Source organism: Hypanus sabinus, chromosome 7 (assembly GCF_030144855.1).
Source record: "Hypanus sabinus isolate sHypSab1 chromosome 7, sHypSab1.hap1, whole genome shotgun sequence".
Lineage (NCBI taxonomy): Eukaryota > Metazoa > Chordata > Chondrichthyes > Myliobatiformes > Dasyatidae > Hypanus > Hypanus sabinus.
In genome coordinates, this window is record NC_082712.1 from 20,703,552 (window position 1) to 20,721,797 (window position 18,246).

The 18,246-nt window shown below is 40.1% G+C and overlaps 1 protein-coding gene across 4 annotated transcripts in view; it reads left to right on the plus strand.

The window, feature by feature from the left end:
• Positions 1–17,824, plus strand: part of cep44 (centrosomal protein 44) — a 78,450-nt gene extending 60,626 nt beyond the window's left edge. For 3 of the 4 annotated variants that reach the window (XM_059974289.1, XM_059974288.1, XM_059974290.1), the window contains 3 exons: positions 1,495–1,625; positions 11,772–11,809; positions 15,882–17,824. In XM_059974289.1, coding sequence (XP_059830272.1) covers positions 1,495–1,625; positions 11,772–11,809; positions 15,882–16,035 — 323 coding nt within the window. In that variant the 3' untranslated portion in view covers positions 16,036–17,824. Of the gene's footprint in view, positions 1–1,494; positions 1,626–8,183; positions 8,246–11,771; positions 11,810–15,881 lie in introns of all 4 variants that reach the window. The other variant, XR_009513041.1, reaches the window with a different exon arrangement.
• The last annotated feature ends 422 nt before the right edge of the window (positions 17,825–18,246 follow it).

Sequence of the window (18,246 nt, forward strand, 5' to 3'; positions counted from 1 at the left end):
TAGTCTCCTCTCTCACTGTCCATAAGTGGATTGAAGTTGAGGCAAGAGAGGAAGTGGTGCCAGCTCCAGCTGTCATATTTCAATCCAGGAATGTGACAAATGATTGCTGGTGTTTTCTAGTGTTTGGAAAGGGTTAAAAGGTTGACAAATGTTTTAAACTTGGAGGATGAGTCAGAAATGTAAATGTCAGTAGGATCTCTGGGAAAGTGAGAAATTGAACACAGTGATGATTGGGTATTTTGTGACTGAATGGCTGTTTTCAGTGGCATTTTGTTTCAGCTGATTCAGACTTTAGTGGCACAACCAGGATGTTTACAGATTATATGAAAATTGTTTGTGTGTTGGATAGTGATGAAGAAAGCGATGGATTGTTTGGGTGGCCAGAAAATTAGCAAAAGGAATTGAATCTGAAGCAGTGTAGTGGCATTTCAGAAGGACAGAAAGACCAGTCTCAAATGCAATACAACCAGGACAGATAACATGGTTAAGATATATGGTAATATAAGAGCGGAGATGTCATGCTAGAAGTATGTAAAATAACTAGTTAGGTCAAAATATATGCTTGTACAGCTTTATTCAACACATTACTGGAAGGATGGTTATACTAGAGAAGTTATTGTGAAGTTGAACAAGGGTATAATGGGGATTAGAGTACTTTAACTTCAAAAAGAGTTTGACCAGGTGGTATTATTTAAGACTCAAAAGGAGCTCAAAGAGATCTCAGAGATTCCCTTAGCAGAAGATTCGGTAACTGAGACATAGTTTTAAACTAACTGGTGGCATGGTGATAGGCAAGTTTTCACCAAGAGTCTCCTGAGGACATAAATCTCATTGCCTTGGCAATTATTGGAAGCAGAAATTTTCACTGCATTTAAAAACTACTCAAAGGTTCACTTTGTACCATATAATGAAACTAAACTCAGCAAATAGAAGTTGAACTGGATAAATTTTCTCTGGTTGGTATGGATGTTGCTAAGTGACATCTTTGCTGTCAATTTTAATGATTTAAAGTTTTTTTTGGCTTAACAATTTTGTATTTTCAAATTGAATATGACTACTAAGGAAATGCCTAACTTATTACTAACAAGTCATTGCGGGAACAATGGTTTGATCCGAGTCAGAGATGGCATCACTATCTATAACTTGGATAATCCTTATGCTGTATTACACAATAGTGGAGTTTGTGGTTTGTCTGCACATCATCTAGTTATCTTAGATATTTATACTTCTGTAAGATGTCATTCTTGTCTTAAAACTATGATAACACTGGAATTCTGAAGATACTTCCCAGCCAACATTGAAAAATCGAATTATCAACCAATTATTGGCAAGAGGATTAAATGACTGCATAGTGAAGCTCAAGCAGCAATGTCTGTAGCTCCAAACAATGCGTGCCCTACGTTTTCTCTTCACTGTAAATCAGTGTCTGGTGTCTGACCTTGCATAGGCATGTCGAAAGGCAGGAGTTGACTCAGGTTGAATATTTCTTTACAGATAAAGAACTGAGAGTCGAGACGCCAGAGAGTCTTGGCCATCAGTCATCTGGATACAACTCACTGTTATCAGCAGACGAATCGCCCAAAGCAATGACCATTAATTCATTATGTCTGACAGAAGTCACAAAGGTAGGTAAAATTGGAAGAGATCTCCTTATGTCCTGTTTTAAGCCAGGGAACTTGTTGATATTAAATGTACGTTTATTCAGATTACATATATCTGAAGTAGAATTGCCTCTAGAATGCAGGATTAAGACTTGAATCTTCAAGGTAAAATTTGTTCTGAAGATATTGTCAGCTTGTGGTCCTTCTTTCAACCTTATTTTTCTCTAAGAAAAGGAGAAAGAAACACACACACACACACACACACACAATTTCCACTGGCATTACAATAGTTGTTAAAATCAAGAATATTTTGTAGCTTACGCAGGGTTATCGGGAAGTGTTTTATTTGGAAGTGATAGAGGGAAGATGGCAAATGCAAGGGAAATTAGTGTCTGGAGGCTGTACAAACAACCCTAGAAGCTGAGTAAATGAATACATATTGGAGTGTGATAGTGATTGAGGAGCCGTGTTGGGTTTTGGCTAACTTATTCCTAACATCAATAACTTTTGTATCAATGTACTCTGAATATCCAATTCAAGTGATTCCACTTTGATCTATATCAATGAATGTTGTCTTACTGTTTATTCAGGTGAGATAAAACACATCATGAACAATAACTAACAGCTTATTCCTTATAGTTCTTTGTGCCATCAATGTAGAGCTGCATTCTTACAGTACCACTCCATCACTGTTTGTGGCCTGAGCATTTATAACTGGTATCTATTGTCTTTGACAATTACGGAGATCAATTGATGCATGTATCCTTGGCACTCATTCAAAATAAATGTGGTTCCTTAAGCAACCTGTTCCTTACTGATGGAGCTGCCGTTGCTGGAACCTCAAAGCCCCAGGTCATTTAGCTCTGGGTGATCCAAGGAACCGGAAAAATGAATGGAGCTACAGTTTTCAAAATTTATATTTGAATTTTGAAAAGGGATGTGCAAGAAGGTAAGAGATATGGATTGAGTAGAAAGCCAGAGACTTTATCTAGTGAGGAAATAGCTGATACCAAAGGGTGTAATTTTCTGGAGGAAGGCATAGGGGGGATGTCACGGATAAGCTTTTTACACAGGAGTGTTGGGTGCATAGAATGCCCTGCCAGGGGTGGTGGTGGAAGAAAATACAATAGAGGCATTTAGGAATCTCTTAGATAGGCACATGGAGATAGTAAATTAGAGGTCTATGTAGGAGGGAAGGGTTAGATTGATCTTAAAGTACAGCACAATAGATCAGCACAATATCGTGGGCTGAAGGGTCTGTATTCTGTTGTAGTATTCTGTGTTCTAATTTTCCCATTCATTGCATTTAGGAGCCGTATAGCTGGAGATGAGATTTGAAGAGTCAGTATGCAAGAAAATATTAAGATCATATTAATCCTGCTCCACCTATGTGATCATGGTCTATGACCACTTTAGACCATAAAATATAGGAGCAGAAGTAGGCCATTCAGCCAATCAAGTCTACTCCGCCATTCAGTCATGGGCTGATCCAATTATTCCAGTCATCCCCACTCCCCTGCCTTCACCCCATACCCTTTGATGCCCTGGCTAATCAAGAAGCTATCTATCTCTGCCTTAAATACGTCCAATGACTTGGCTTCCACGGCCACTTGTAGCAACAAATCCACAGATTTATCACCGTCTGACTAAAGTAATTTCTCCGCATCTCAGTTCTAAATGGATATCCTTCAATCCTGAAGTCATGCCCTCTTGTCCTGGACTCCCCTACCATGAGAAATAACTTTGCCATATCTAATCTGTTCAGGCCTTTTAACATTCGGAATGTTTCCATGAGATCTCCCCTTATTCTCCTGAACTCCAGGGAATACAGTCCAAGAGCTGTTAGATGTTTCTCATATGGTAACCCTTTCATTCCTGGAATCATTCTCATGAATCTTCTCTGAACTCTCTCCAATGTCAGAACATACTTCCTAAAATAGGGAATCCAAAACTGCACACAATACTCTAAGTGTGGTTTCACGAATGCCTGATAGAGCCTCGACATCACACTCCTGGTCTTATATTCTATACCTCTAGAAATGAATGCCAACATTGCATTCGCCTTCTTCACAACAGACTCAACCTGGAGGTTAACCTTTAGGTTATCCTACACAAGGACTTCCAAGTCCCTTTGCATCAGTGCATTTTGAATTCTCTCCCCATCTATATAATAGTCTGTCCATTTATTTCTTCCACCAAAGTGCATGACCATACACTTTCCAACATTGTACTTCATTTGCCACTTCTTTACTCATTCTCCTAAACCATCTAGAAACATAGAAAACCTACAGCACAATACAGGCCCTTTGGCCCACAAAGTTGTGCCGAACATGTCCCTACCTTAGAAATCTAAATTTCTCTGCAAACTCTCTGTTTCCTCAACACTACCCACTCCCCCACTTATCTTAATATCATCAGCAAATTTTGCCACAAATCCATAATACCGTAGTCCAAATCATTGACATACATCGTAAAAAGCAGCGGTCCCAACACCGACCCCTGTGGAACTCCACTGGTAACTGGCAGCCAGCCAGAATAGGATCTCTTTATTCCCACTCTCTGTTTTCTTCCGACCAGCCAATGCTCCACCCATGCTAATAACTTCCCTGTAATTCCATGGGATCTTACCTGCTAATCATCCTCATGTGCGGCACCTTGTCAAAGGCCTTCTGAAAATTGAAGTACACTATCTCCTTTGTCTACCCTGTTTGTAATTTCATCAAAGAATTGCAGTAGGATTGTCAGGCAGGATTTTCCTTTCAGGAAACCATGCTGGCTTTGGCCTATCTTGTCATGTGCCTCCAGGTACTCCTTAATCTTATCTCTAATAATCGATTCCAACAACTTCTCAACCACTGATGTCAGGCTAATAGGTCTATAGTTTCCTTTCTGCTACCTCCCACTCTTCTTAAATAACAGTGTAACATTTGCAATTTTCTAGTCTATGGTACAATGCCAGAATCTCGATTCTTGAAAGATTATTGTTAATGTCTCCGCAATCTCCGGCTACTTCCTTCAGAACCCAAGGGTGCATTCCATCAGATCTAAGAGGTTTATCCACCCTCAGACCATTAAGCTTCCTGAGCACCTTCTCAGTTGTAATTTTCACTGCACAAACTTCACTTCCCTGACACTCGAATGTCCAGTATACTGCAGCCATCTTCCTCTGTGAAGACTGATGCAAAATACACATTCAGTTCCTCTGCCATCTCTGCGTCACTCATTATAATATCTCCAGTGTCGTTTTGCATTGGTCCTATATCTACCCTCGACTCTCTTTTACCTTTTATATACTTAAAAATTTTTTAGTATCTGCTTCAATATTAGTTGCCCGCTTCCTTTCATAATTCACCTTTTCCTTCCTAATGAAGAAAGTTTCCTTCTTAGATTCCTTATGCAAGTTTTTAAAAGTTTCCCAATCCTCTACCTTCCCACTAGCTCCGGCTTCCTTGTTTGCCCTCTCTTGCTTTTACTTTGGCTCTGACTTCACTTGTCAGCCACGATAGTGTCCTTCTTCCCTTTGAAAATTTCTTCTTATTTGGAATATATTTGTCTTATGCTTCCCTCAGTTTTTCCAGAAACTCCAGCCATTGCTGCTCTGCCGTCCTTCCTGCAAATGTTCCTTTCCAGTCAACTTCGGCCATTTTCCCTCTCACGCCATTGTAATTTCCTTTATTCCACTGAAATACCGGCACATTGGATTTTATTTTTTCCCTCTCAAATTTCAAAGTGAACTCAATCATATTGTGATCACTGTTCCTGAAGGGTTCCTTAACCTTAAGCTCTTTTATCACCTCCAGATCATTGCATAGCACCCAATCCAACACAGCCAATCCCCTAGTGGGCTCAACAACAAGCTGTTCTAAAACGCCATCCCTTAGACATTCTACAAATTCTCTCTCTTGAGGTCCAGTACTGGTTTTCCCAATCCACTTTCATGTTAAAATCCCCAACGATTGTCATGACATTGCCTTTCTGGCACACCTTTTCTATATCCTGCTGTAATTTGTAATCCACATCCTGGCTGCTGTTTGGAGGCCTGTATGGAACTGCCACTAGGATCCATTTACCCTTTGCTATTTTGTAACCCAACCTTCCAATTCTAATTCATCCTTTTCTAATGATTTAATATTATTTCTTATACACAGAGCCACACCACCCCCTCAGCCTACTAACCTATCTTTCTGATATACCATATATCCTTGGACGTTTAGCTCCCAATGGCCATCCTTTAGCCAAGTTTCAGAGATGGCCACAGCATCATATTTGCCAATCTGTAGCTGAAATTCAAGATCGTCCATTTTATTCCTTGTGCTGTGTGCTTTCAAATATACCATTTCCAGTCCAGTATTTGTTGCCTTCCGTTTTAACTGCAGCATGCCTCTATTGCCCTGTAACTCATGCCACTGGTTGTGATTAAGCCTCATCTCCTGCCTGTTCTTTCTATGATCTTTGATGCACACTATCTTTGATTTATTTCTGTTTTCCCATTCCTCAAACCTAACAGTCCAGTTTCGATCCCTCTGCCAAATTAGTTTAAACCCTCCCTAACGGCTCTATTAAATGTGCCCACTAGGATATTGGACCCCTTTGGGTTCAGGCGTAATCCATCCTTTTTGTACAGGTCATACCACCCCCAGGAGAGGCCCCAATGATCCAGGAATCTGGAGCCCTGCCTCCTACACCAGACGCTCAGCTACACATAATACGCCTGATCATGCTATTCTTGCACTCACTGGCATGTGGCACAGGCAGCAATACTGAGATTGCTACCCTAGAGGTCCTGCTTTTCAGCTTCCTACCTACCTAACTCCCTGAATTCTCTCTTCAGGACCTCCTCCCTTTTTCTACCTATATCATTGGTACCAACATGTACTAAGACGTCTGGCTGGTCACCCTCTCCCTTCAGAATATTCTGCACCAGATCTGAGACATTACATACCCTGGCACCTGGGAGGCAACACACCATGCAGGTATCTCTCTCAGGCTGACAGAACCTCCTGTCTGTTCCCCTCACTAAGGAATCCCCTATGACTACCGCATTCCTCATCTTCCTCTTTTCCTTCTGCACCAAGGAACCAGGCTCAGTGCCATAGACCTGATCTTTAAAGTGGAATGGGGATCTATTTCAGTCAAGGCTATTGGTGAATCGATGGGACTAAGACTTCTTTAGTGTCTGACTCATCAGTATTACAAAAATTAACAGTTGCATGTCAGTGCAACAGAATCCTAGTTGTTAGCAATTTCCAGAGCTGAATGTGCACATCCATGCTTTGTGGAGCGTAGTGGGTGCCTGAAAAATTACCTTAGGAGAGCACCAGCAGCCTGATGTGGCAAAAGAATCATTGAAACTAGATTTTATATTGAGAATCTTAACACAGATGTGTACCAAGGTTGGAAAATTTAAATATGAGTGAGTGATAGAGTACTACAACACTGAAACAGATCCTTTGGCCCATCTAGCTCATACTGAAATATTATTCTCCCTATTCCCATTGATTTGTACCTGGATGATAGCTCTCTATATTCCTCCCAATCATGTACTTATCCAAATTTCTCTTAAATGTTGAAATCAGATTTGTATCAACCACTTCTATTGGCAGCCTGTTCTGTCCTCTTACCACCTCTGAGTGGAGAAATTCCCCCTCATATTTCCCTTAAACATTTCACCTTTCACCCTTAATCCATGACCTCTATTTCTAGTCTCACCAAATCTCAATGGAAAAAGCCTGCTTGCATTTACACTGTCTGTACCTATCATAATTTTGTATCACTCTATCAAACTTCCTGTCATTCTCCGATGTTCCACCGAAGCAACCTTATCCTATAACTCAAGTCATGGTAACATCGTTGTAATTTTTTTCTCTACTCTTTGAATCTTATTGATATCTTTCCTGTAGGTAGGTGACTGGAACTGTATTCCAGTTTAAGATGGTATACTGAAATTGAGCAACAGCTAACTGGAGTTTCAAAAGACAAGAAATTCAACTGAAAAAAATATTAAATACATCCTTCCTGATGTAAATTGTGGTAAACTATCATCACAAACAATGAAGAGGCAAGTGAAGACAAAGCCGATTTGAGGGATGAATTGTGCTGGTGTGTGGCAAAGTTGAAGTGTAATGTGTTTGCGATGGGGTCGCAGATAGAGATTGGAGTGAGAGATTCGGAGAGGAGCCATGGTGGAGGAGTTTTGATGCCCATCTACCTAAACGGAGTGAGGTTGGATGAAACTAAACACTGAGCCAGTTGGAGAGGTTGCAAACGACATCAGACTGTCTGGGTGCAAGGTTGGATCACTCAGCTGATTCGGGCAGGTCAAGAAGGGCTTCAGGCTGGGCAGCAAGGTCTAGGCCCAGAGCACATCACTGCACCAAGGCCCGGGTCCTGGTGTGAGAGACAACACGATGTTTGTACAATTTAAGTGCCGTCCCTGATAGACTGGAAAGACAGGGTATCAAGACTGGAGGCAAGAGTTCGGCCGATTTCACTTGCTCTCATGCAATGTGCGCTCCTCTGTCTGTGGCCCTGAGGCTGTGAGACTGCTCTAGTTGCTGGGTTTTGTGTTTGTGAATTTTGCAGTGATTTGTCCTGCTAACTGATGAACTAACACCAAGACTTTGGACGTACTCTGGCTGCTTCGGGTGAGTTGGATCTGTGGACTCAATTTGGTTCAGAATGCTCTTGCTTGCTTCTATTGTTTTTAAGATTTGTGTTTTTCCTCTTTCTCTGCACCTTGAGTGTTGGTCTTTCTTTGTTTAATTAGGTTCTTACAGCTTTCTTGTTTTGTGGCTGCCTGTGAGCAGATAAATCTCAAGGTTGTATAATTTATACATTCTTTGATAATAAATCTACTTTGAATACTCCAAATTAGACCTCACCAAGCTTCAAAGCTCAGCATTTTAGAACAATTTAAAGATTGTAAGATGATTTGGCAATGTCTAAAAATGGAGACCTGTAGAACAAGAAAAAGAAGTTAGATTAGAGTGATTGAGGGAGCAGTGAATAGGATTAAAAATAGTAAAACTTGCTCAGCAAGTTTAACAATATCTCAGTTAATGTTTCAGAGTGATGGCTTGAGTTCTTCTGAAAGGTCTTTGCTTGAAACGTTAACTCAGTTTCTCCATCGATGCTGCCTGATCAGCTGAGTACTGAATGGATATGGCGAAAACAATGCTTCTGCAGAAAATGTTACTGCCACAGTACATAAAGAACACCTTTTCCCAAAACATTAAGAAGGCTACCATTAAGCATGCAAGTTTCTTTTCTCAGCTGAACACTGAGATACAGTAAATCTGAGGCAGTCAGGCCAGTTTGGCACAAGTCCCAAAAATGAGCAAATCCATATACATAATATAATGCAGGATATAATAGCAAATTACTTAAATAGTAATTAAATTACTGAGATCTGGAGGGCTGGATTTTTGTTTACTTAGGTACGTGTCTTAAATTTCTACTACATAGCTGGGGAATTTAAATTAAGGAAATTAACAAATTGAACTACAAATCTAGAATTAATAACTATGAAAACTGACAGATTAGCTGGTTCACTGATATCCTTCAGGGAAAGAATTCTGCCATCCTTGCCTAACTGCGACCACAGACTTAATGACATGTTGGAACAGTCACTGCCTTCTGAAGTATTCCCTAGTGAACTACTTAGTTCTTGGGCAATTAGGGCAGGATATTAAATGCTGACCTTGCTGGCATTATCCACACCCTGAAAACAATTTTTATGGTCCTGATGAAGGGTCTTGGCCTGAAATATAGACTATTTATTCTTTTTCATAGATGCTGTCTGACCTGCTGAGTTCAAGGTACATTTAATGTCAGAGAAATGAATACAATATACATCCTGAAATTCTTTTTCTTCGCAAACATCCACGTAAACAGGAGTGCCTCAAAAAATGAATGAAAGTTAAATGTTAGAATGCTAAAGCCCCCCCCAGCTCCCCCCACCCATGCATAAGCAGCAGCAAAGCAACGACCCCCCCCAGCAAAAAAAACCTAACATCGGTGCTCTCCCCACCATGAGCACTCAAGCATGCATGCAATAAAGACCCAGACTTGCAGTACCCCGAAGACTACTCGTTCACCTGATAATTCAACATACCACAGGCTCTCTCTTTCCCCCTAATAAGGGAAAAGGAGGTGTCCCTGTTTCACAGCGAGAGGGGAAACATAAACAACTTGCGCATTTACGATGTTAGAAGTCTGTTGTGTTGCTTTTTCCAAGCTCTGTGCTCAAAGAATTCAGGTTTCTGTGCGCACAGCCAGCAGTCAGCTTGTTGCTTTCAATCTTCTATCTCCCACGACACACCAGTTTCCTGCAGATGCACTGACCTTGAGTCTGTCCGCCTCCAGAGCTACGAAATCCCGGAACCCTGAAGGTGCGCTGGTCTTCTAGGCTGCGTCCTTGGCATATCAAATAGCGGCAAGTCGTGAGAGCCTGAGAGTGGGTTCTATTCCTGCAAAGAACTGAAGTCTTCAAAAGAACCCTGAAAGGGAAAAATAAAGATATTAAAGATAGAAATAGAGCTGTTTCGGAAGATACAAGCAAAGGAGTTGCTGTTAGACGCCAACATCCTCCTAAGTTCCTCCAGTGTTCTGTGTCTGTTGCTTTGGATTTCCAGCATCTGCAGACCGACTTATTTTTTTGGTTTACTATTGTTATGTACTGCGGTACAGTAAAAACTTTGTTAGGCATCCCATTCATACAGATAATCACATCACTGCACTGACCTAATCCAAGGGAACAGTGTGTGTGGTAGAGTCTGGGGAGAGTAGTTGGCAATGTGATGAAAATAGAATGGAATTAGCATTTATGCATCTCCGGATTTTCTAGACGGAGTGAGTTCAGGAAGACTGTTCTCAATAAATCACTGTCAGAAGACCATAGGACACTTTTTGATGCTTTACATATAACATATTTGAAGTTTATACAATAAAGCAATTTATCTAAGATATCAAGAGTTAATGTATGGCCTTCATCCCAAGTGTCCAACAGAGAGATCAGTATTCACTGTGTTTCAAATTTGTTCACTTAACTTCAGTGGGAGATGTTTACAGAGAATACCATCTAGAATACCATATTGGATTTATTCACAAGGAATGTTAGCTGATGTTTTTATGGAAAGTTATCTGAGATACCCTACTTGTTTAATTAGAAAATTGATTTGGACGCTTGTTACTAGAGCCAGTTCATCTATTGACTGCAAGCTCAGATACAAACTTTGGAGATGGTAGTTAAAAATTCATCTGAGGAAGTTTTTTTAATGACCGAAGTACATTATTCCATGAAATTACAGAGTACAGAGTCCTCCTGTTCTTCAGTAGGGAATAAAACTTAAGCTTAAGTAAGTGGATTTTGCTTTAATTGTTATTTATCTTTGTCCTTTGTCTCTAATCTCAAATACAATATTTTCCTGTCTGCTACCAAAACCACCCATGACACGTGCAAGGTTGGATCATAATGAGTGTGTGTGTTGTCTCTGGGTTATACTTTCCTTTGGAAAATGCTGATAGATTCCTAATATGACAACTTAAGAAGTAATTCCTTGTGTATTTCATCTTTCCTCTGCCCGTGGTTGGGCCATGTATTCTGCTGAAGATGACAAATTGTATCAGCAGATATTAGAAAACAATTAAGTGTTGATCTTGATGTACAAGCTAATTTTTTCCTGCATGTCATTGGTTGCATTCTACCATCACTGCAGGACTTGTATGTATCCAGGCCAGAAATGCAGGCAGGAAAGAAATTATGGACACTACTTTTTGGGAAATGTTGTAAGGCTATTAAAAGAAAAGTGTCAGAGCATCTTAAAAGTTTCTTTCCCCAAGCGGTTAATCTGATTAGCCATTCCCCCACTGCCCATCCGTTACTTCAGTCACTACACTGCACTGTAAACACCTTAAGCCACTTTTTATAATGCTGCTTATATTGTAAATACATGCAGATATTGAAATATTTATGTACATTGCATTATTGATCTGTATTTCTAACATTATTTTTATGTAATTCTTTATTCTTTATAATTTTTAAATGTTTTTATTGCAGCATGTCACAACAAATTCCTAATAAGTGTAAATGTATAATATGAATAAAGTTTATCCTTGTTGTATAAAAGTCAGCATGCTTCTCCATTTAAAGCCCAGTCTTGTATTTTACAGTCAGAGACGAAGCATAAAGTGGAAAGGATAAACAAAATGTAAGTATTTCTTCTTGTCTTGAAGCAGAGGTGCTACTTTTGCATTTGTATTCCAACTAGCAGTGCAATTGTATTTTTGTTTATGATTTGATATTAGGAGATCTCATAGAATTATAATTAATTGCTATGTTTTCCTGTTACTAAACAACTATGATTAGTTATAAACACTGTATAGCCAAACAGGATATCTTTTGATTTGTTCTAAGATTAGTTACAAATATGTGAATGCAATGTCCTTTTATGCTTGTGCTTTTGGCACTTCCACTTGGAGAGCATTGATTCCTGGTTCCAGGATACAATTTTTCACAGGTACATATCTCTGCATTTGAGGGGTGGGGGAAGACCACTCAAGCTGCACGGTTATGTTCCAGGGACCTCTAGGGTACAACTGCTGCAGTAAACCGTAATCTCAACATTGCCTGGGGTGAGTCACTAAGGCAAATGGAAGAGGCTGCCTGTGAGAGCTGGCATTGAATGGACTTGACTGAAAAAAACAGTCACTCAGTGCTGAGAACACACACAAAATGCTGGTGGAACACAGCAGGCCAGCCTGCATCTATAAGGAGAATCACTGTTGATGTCTCTGACCAAAACGTCGACAGTGCTTCTCTTTATAGATGCTGCCTGGCCTGCTGTGTTCCACCAGCATTTTGTGTGTGTTGTTTGAATTTCCAGCATCTGCAGATTTCCTTGTCTTTACTCAGTGCTGAGATGTGGGGTCCAGGGTGCATCCTGCTTAGCACTGTGAGTGGGATTGTCACTGACCATTCCACTTGATGACAGTCTGCCCTGATTCCACGATTTCTCTCTGCACTTTTAGAAACGTTGAAGCCCACTGAAAAATAGTGTCTTTTTTTTGGCAATATTTGCCAAATATGTCACTGGGTAACACAGATTTCTGCACTGATAGATAGCATTGTACACACACCGGTGATTATGACAGATGAGTTTCAGCACAGCACCACCCTGTGGGAGAAATCAAGTAAAGGCAATATGAAACCAGCTACACCATTTTACCAAGATTATTAGAACATAGAACAGGACAGTGCAAGAGGAGGCCCCTCAGCCCTTAATATTGTGCTAAACCAGTTAAGTTATTACAGCTGAACAAATTCCTTTTGCCTTCACAATGTCCATGTCCTTGCATTTCCCTCTCATTTATGTGCCTACCTAAACATCTCTTGGAAGTCCTGAATTTATCTGCCTCTGCCACGATTCCAGGTATCCACAACTGAGAGAAATAAACTTGCCTCTCACATCTTCTTTGAACTTGCCCTCTCATCTTAAGTGCATGCCCTCTGGTATTAGATACTGTCTGTCTACTATGCCAAAAAAAACCAAACCAAATTTGTCTAACCTCTCATTGTAGCTGGCCAGCCAGTAGCATCTGCGCTGGACTTTGGAGCGAAGGCCCACGAGTTTGAATCCAGCCAGCTCCCTTGCACACTTTCCATCTGTGCTGGGTTGAGTGTTGAGCTAGCAACTTGGTCTCGTAAAAGTAAGAAAGCCTGCTAAAAAAAACACCATCACGACGGCGTCCCGATGACTCCACTTGGAGTTAAGAGCCTTCTTCTTCTTCTTCTTCTCCTTCTCCTTCACCACCAGCCCCTCCCCCATCCAGATGTGGCCTGACTACAGTTTTATGAAGCTGTCACTTAACTTCCTGACTATTGAACTCAGTGCTTTGACTAATCAAGGCAAGCATGCCATATGCTTTCTTAACCATTCCTTCAGTCTGTGTAGCCACTGTCAAGAAGCTATGAACTTGGATTTCAATATCCCTCTGCTCATCAACACTGCTAAGATCTTGTTAAACTTGTGTAAGATTGTATTGGGCTTCCAACTTGAAAACACCTCCATCTGATTCTCATTTGGTAAGTGGGGTAGATAATTAGCAGATCATGGAAATGCTGAAATGTGTGGATGAAGCATTGAGTGGTAAGATATGAAACATTTATGTGAAGAGCAAGAGGATAAGACATGAGAGAATAGGATGAATCAAGTGTGACAGTGAAAAAGTGTGTGTGGAACCGGAGGAGGTAGCAGAGGTACTTAATGAATACTTAGTATTCACTACAGAAAAGGATCTTGGCGGTTGTAGGGATGACACAGTAGACTGAAAAGCTTGCACACATAGATATTAAGAAAGACGATGCGCTGGAGCTTTTGGAAAACATCAAATTGGATAAATCTCTGGGACCGGATGAGATGTACCCCAGGCTACTGTGGGAGGCAAGAGGAGAGGAGATTGTTGAGCCTCTGGCAATGATCTTTGTATCATCAATGGGGACGGGAGAGGTTCCAGAGGATTGGAGGGTTGCAGATGTTGTTCCCTTATTCAAGAAAGGGAGTAGAAATAGCTCAGGAAATTATAGACCAGTGAGTCTTACTTCAGTGGTTGATAACTTGATGGAAAAGATCCTGAGAGGCAGGATTTATGTACATTTGGAGAGACATAATATGATTAGGAATAGTTGGCATGGCTTTGTCAAAGGCAGTCATGCTGTACAAGCTTGATTGAATTTTTTGAGGATGTGACTTATCACGTTGATGAAAGTAGAGCAGTAAATGTAGTGTATATGGATTTCATCAAGACATTTGATAAGGTACCCCATGCGAGGTTTATTGAGAAAATAAGGAGGCATGGGATCCAAGGGACCTTGCTTTGTGGATCCAGAATTGCTTTCCCCACAGAAGGTAAAGAGAGATTGTAGACAGATCATATTCTGCATGGAGGTCAGTGACTAGTGGTGTGCATTAGGGATCTGTTCTGGGACCCCTTCTCTTCATGATTTTTATAAATGACCTGGATGAGTAAGTAGAGGGATGGGTTAGTAAATTTTCTGACGACACAAAGATTGGGGGTGTTGTGGATATGAGGAGAGTTGTCAGAGGTTTCAGCGGGGTATCGACAGGTTGCAAAACTGGGCTGAGAAGAGGCAAATGGAATTTAACCTAGGTAAATGTGAGGTGGTTCATTTTGGTAGGTCAAATATGATGGTAGAATATAGTATTAATGATAAGACTCTTGGTAGTGTGGAGGATCAGAGGGATCTTGTGGTCCGAGTGCATAGGACACTCAAAGCTGCTGCACAGGTTGACTCTGTGGTTAAGAAAGCATACGGTGCATTGGCCTTCATCAATTGTGGGATTGAGTTTAAGAGCCGAGAGGTAATGTTGCAGCTATATAGGACCCTGGTCAGACCCCACTTGGAGTACTGTGTTCAGTTACGGTCACCTCACTACAGGAAGGATGTGGAAACTATAGGAAGGATGCAGAGGAGATTTACAAGTATGTTGCCTGGATTTTTAGCATGCCTTATGAGAAAAGGATAGGTTAAGTGAACTAGTCCTTTTCTCCATGGAGCGACAGAGGATGAGAGGTGATCTGATAGATGTGTATAAGATGATGAGAGGCATTGATCGTGTGGATAGTCAGAGGCTTTTTCCCAGGGCTGAAATGGCAACAACACGAGAGGGCATAGTTTTAAGGTGCTTGGAAGTAGGTACAGAGGAGATGTTAGGGGTTAGTTTTTTTACACAGAGAGTTTTGAGTACGTGGAATGGGCTACTGGTGATGGTGGTGGAGGCGGATACGATAGGGTCTTTTAAGAGACTCCTGGATAGGTAGATGGAGCTTAAAAAAATTGAGGGCTATGGGTAACCCTAGGTAATTTCTAAAGTAAGTACATGTTTGGCACAGCATTGTGGGCTGAAGGGCCTATATTGTGCTGTAGTTTTTCTATGTTTCTAAGATGCTGTAATCTGTATTAAATACTGCATCATTTATGAAACATCTGGTACTTTACTAGTCAGGCTTGTAATAAAATTTGAAGGGCCTTAAAATTAAATTAAAACTTCAAGACAACAATTTTCTGCACTGAAGAATCTGATGTGGCTCAGCAAGTATTTATTTGAAAAAAAAATCATTATGCCATCATGTTTAGATGCTTAACATTTAGATTACATTGTTGTGAGAATAAAGTTAATTTAATCATATTCCCAATACAAGCTGAATCTCAAACCAGGAGGGTGGGGTTGCATTAATGTGTTTTTATTATTTCTTCCCCAGGATTGAAGATACATCAGAACTGCTGAAGTGTAGAGATAGCTCAGCTGTAACTAATAATGCAGGCACGTCATTGATTCGCAAGCAAAATTCCATAGATGCCGAAAATCTAACAAAAACAGAAAATAATGGAAATTCTCAGCACTTTAGGCAGTAACTGTGCAGAAACATGCAGAACTAACCTTTCAAGTTGATGCCTGTTGGTTGATACAGCTAATTGCTTCATTGCAATGCTTTGAAATTTGCATGTATCACTGTTGATAAAAGTACAATTATATATTTTTTGAAGATATTTAATTTATAATAAGTTTAACTTATTCACCAGCACCTAAACTTCTGATTATGAAGATTTATAACATTGGAAGTTACAATAATAAATCTCCATGAAATTATTTAAATTTGAATATTTTTTCCTCACGTTTGCCATAGAGTTTCTTGTTAATTTTTGGTCGGTGAAATTTCTTCTTTCTCTAATCATGAGGCATAAGATGAACACAAATGAAAAGTCGACCATGACCCCATCATTAAATTCAGAATTTTGTTAATTTTGTTTCACTGAATGATTTCAGTCTCATTTCAGTCATGACTTCCAATTCTTTACTGAACCAGGTCATTTGAAAATAGTTGCCTAGAAAATGGATCAGATTCATATTTTGTGTTCTAAACATAGAACATGGTAATTGAGGCTTAAGGTTGCTCTGAAAATTTCCTTCACTGTCTCAAAGGAGTTAATCCATGGATAATGATTTTTATGGAATGCAACACATTCATGGAGTTCACTTGTAGGTTTTTGATCGTCTTGTATTAAGTTTGTGAAATCCATGGTCTGCAAAGGAAGGACCATGCCATTGCTTTAGTTGAATATTACTTAAAAAGGAACATAGTCAAAAGGCCAGTGATAGGAAATCAACTCTCTCTTCTCCCAATATTCCCCTTCAGTTAAGTCTCGGTCCCCTAAAATAACATATTTAAAGATCAAAGATTATATTTACTTACCACTTGTACATTGAAATAGTAAAATGTGCTGTTTTATATCAAATCGGCTAGGGTTGTGCTGGGCAGCCAATAAGTATCACCATGCTTCCAACGCCAACATAGCAAGCCCATAGCTCATTAACCCTAACTGTACAGCTTTGGAATGTGGGAGGAATTGAACCCTTATCTCACAGCTGGCACTGTGAAGTGTTGTGCTAACGGCTACACTACCTTGCTGTTCCTCTCTTCCCCTCCCCCCCCCCACTTGGAAGACTCCCTTGGAAGTTCCATTGCCCAGATTCCAACCACACCTGTCAATGTCACAGCTGTCTAATCCCCTTGCCTAGGTATTCCCCCTCACCACAACCATCTCCTCTCCCAACTACTGTTTATATGCCATTCATTACAACAACTATGTTTGCTGTGCTTTAAATATTCAACTTCTTCACAAGCATCATTTATGTGAAATTCTGATGTAATCATGTCTTATTCTTATATTGCATGCAAAGGGTCCCACAGCACTATCGAAACAATGTTTTCTAATATTCTGGCGGGTAGTTATCTCTTAGGGTGGCATGGTAGTGGAGTGCTGAGTGCAATCATTTCCATGCCAGCGATCACCAATTGGAGTTCTCCCTGTGACCATGTAGGTTTCCTCCCACATTCCAAGAAGATGTATGGGTTAACGTTAGTAAGCTGTGGGCATGCTAGGTTGGCGTCAGAAGCGTGGCGACACTTGCAGTCTAATTTGATTTGACACATTTCACTATGTTTGATGTACATGTGACAAATAAAGTTAACCTCTTTGTCTTAACCCACTTCACCTTATTTCAGTTCTTTTTGTAGAACTGTCTGCTGCATTCTCCAATGTTGCAAAAATGATGTATCTTTAAATGATGTATCTTTATCTTTCAAAGTTAATGATTGAGTAGATGATAATTTATTATTTCAAAATTAATAGATGTATTCAAAGTCCAGATTTTTGGTTTTATTGCTAATTAAAGATTGAATTCTTACATTCTGTTCCATCATAAGAAAGGATTCTGGATTAATGTAAGCGAAAAGCAGGAATTTTCTGAAGTCTGATATTGACTCTTGAGGTGGTAAAGATCAAGATTAGAGTCAATGTAAGGACAAGGTTAATAATATAGTAAAGAGCAGCCTTTGCAATAATGTTTTCCACAGAGCACTTTTAATGCAGAAGGACATCACCGGTAGATTTAAATGGAGGTTGATCCAAAGAGAAAGAGATGTCCATAAACCTAGCTGAGGAATGGATTTTAAGAAGTGTATTGTAAAAAGAAAGGTCAATTTGTTAGGGTCAGAAGGTCTAACTGGTGTTAAGGGAAAGGAATTTGGAAAATATAGTGAGGCAATGAAGGGACAAATGTGA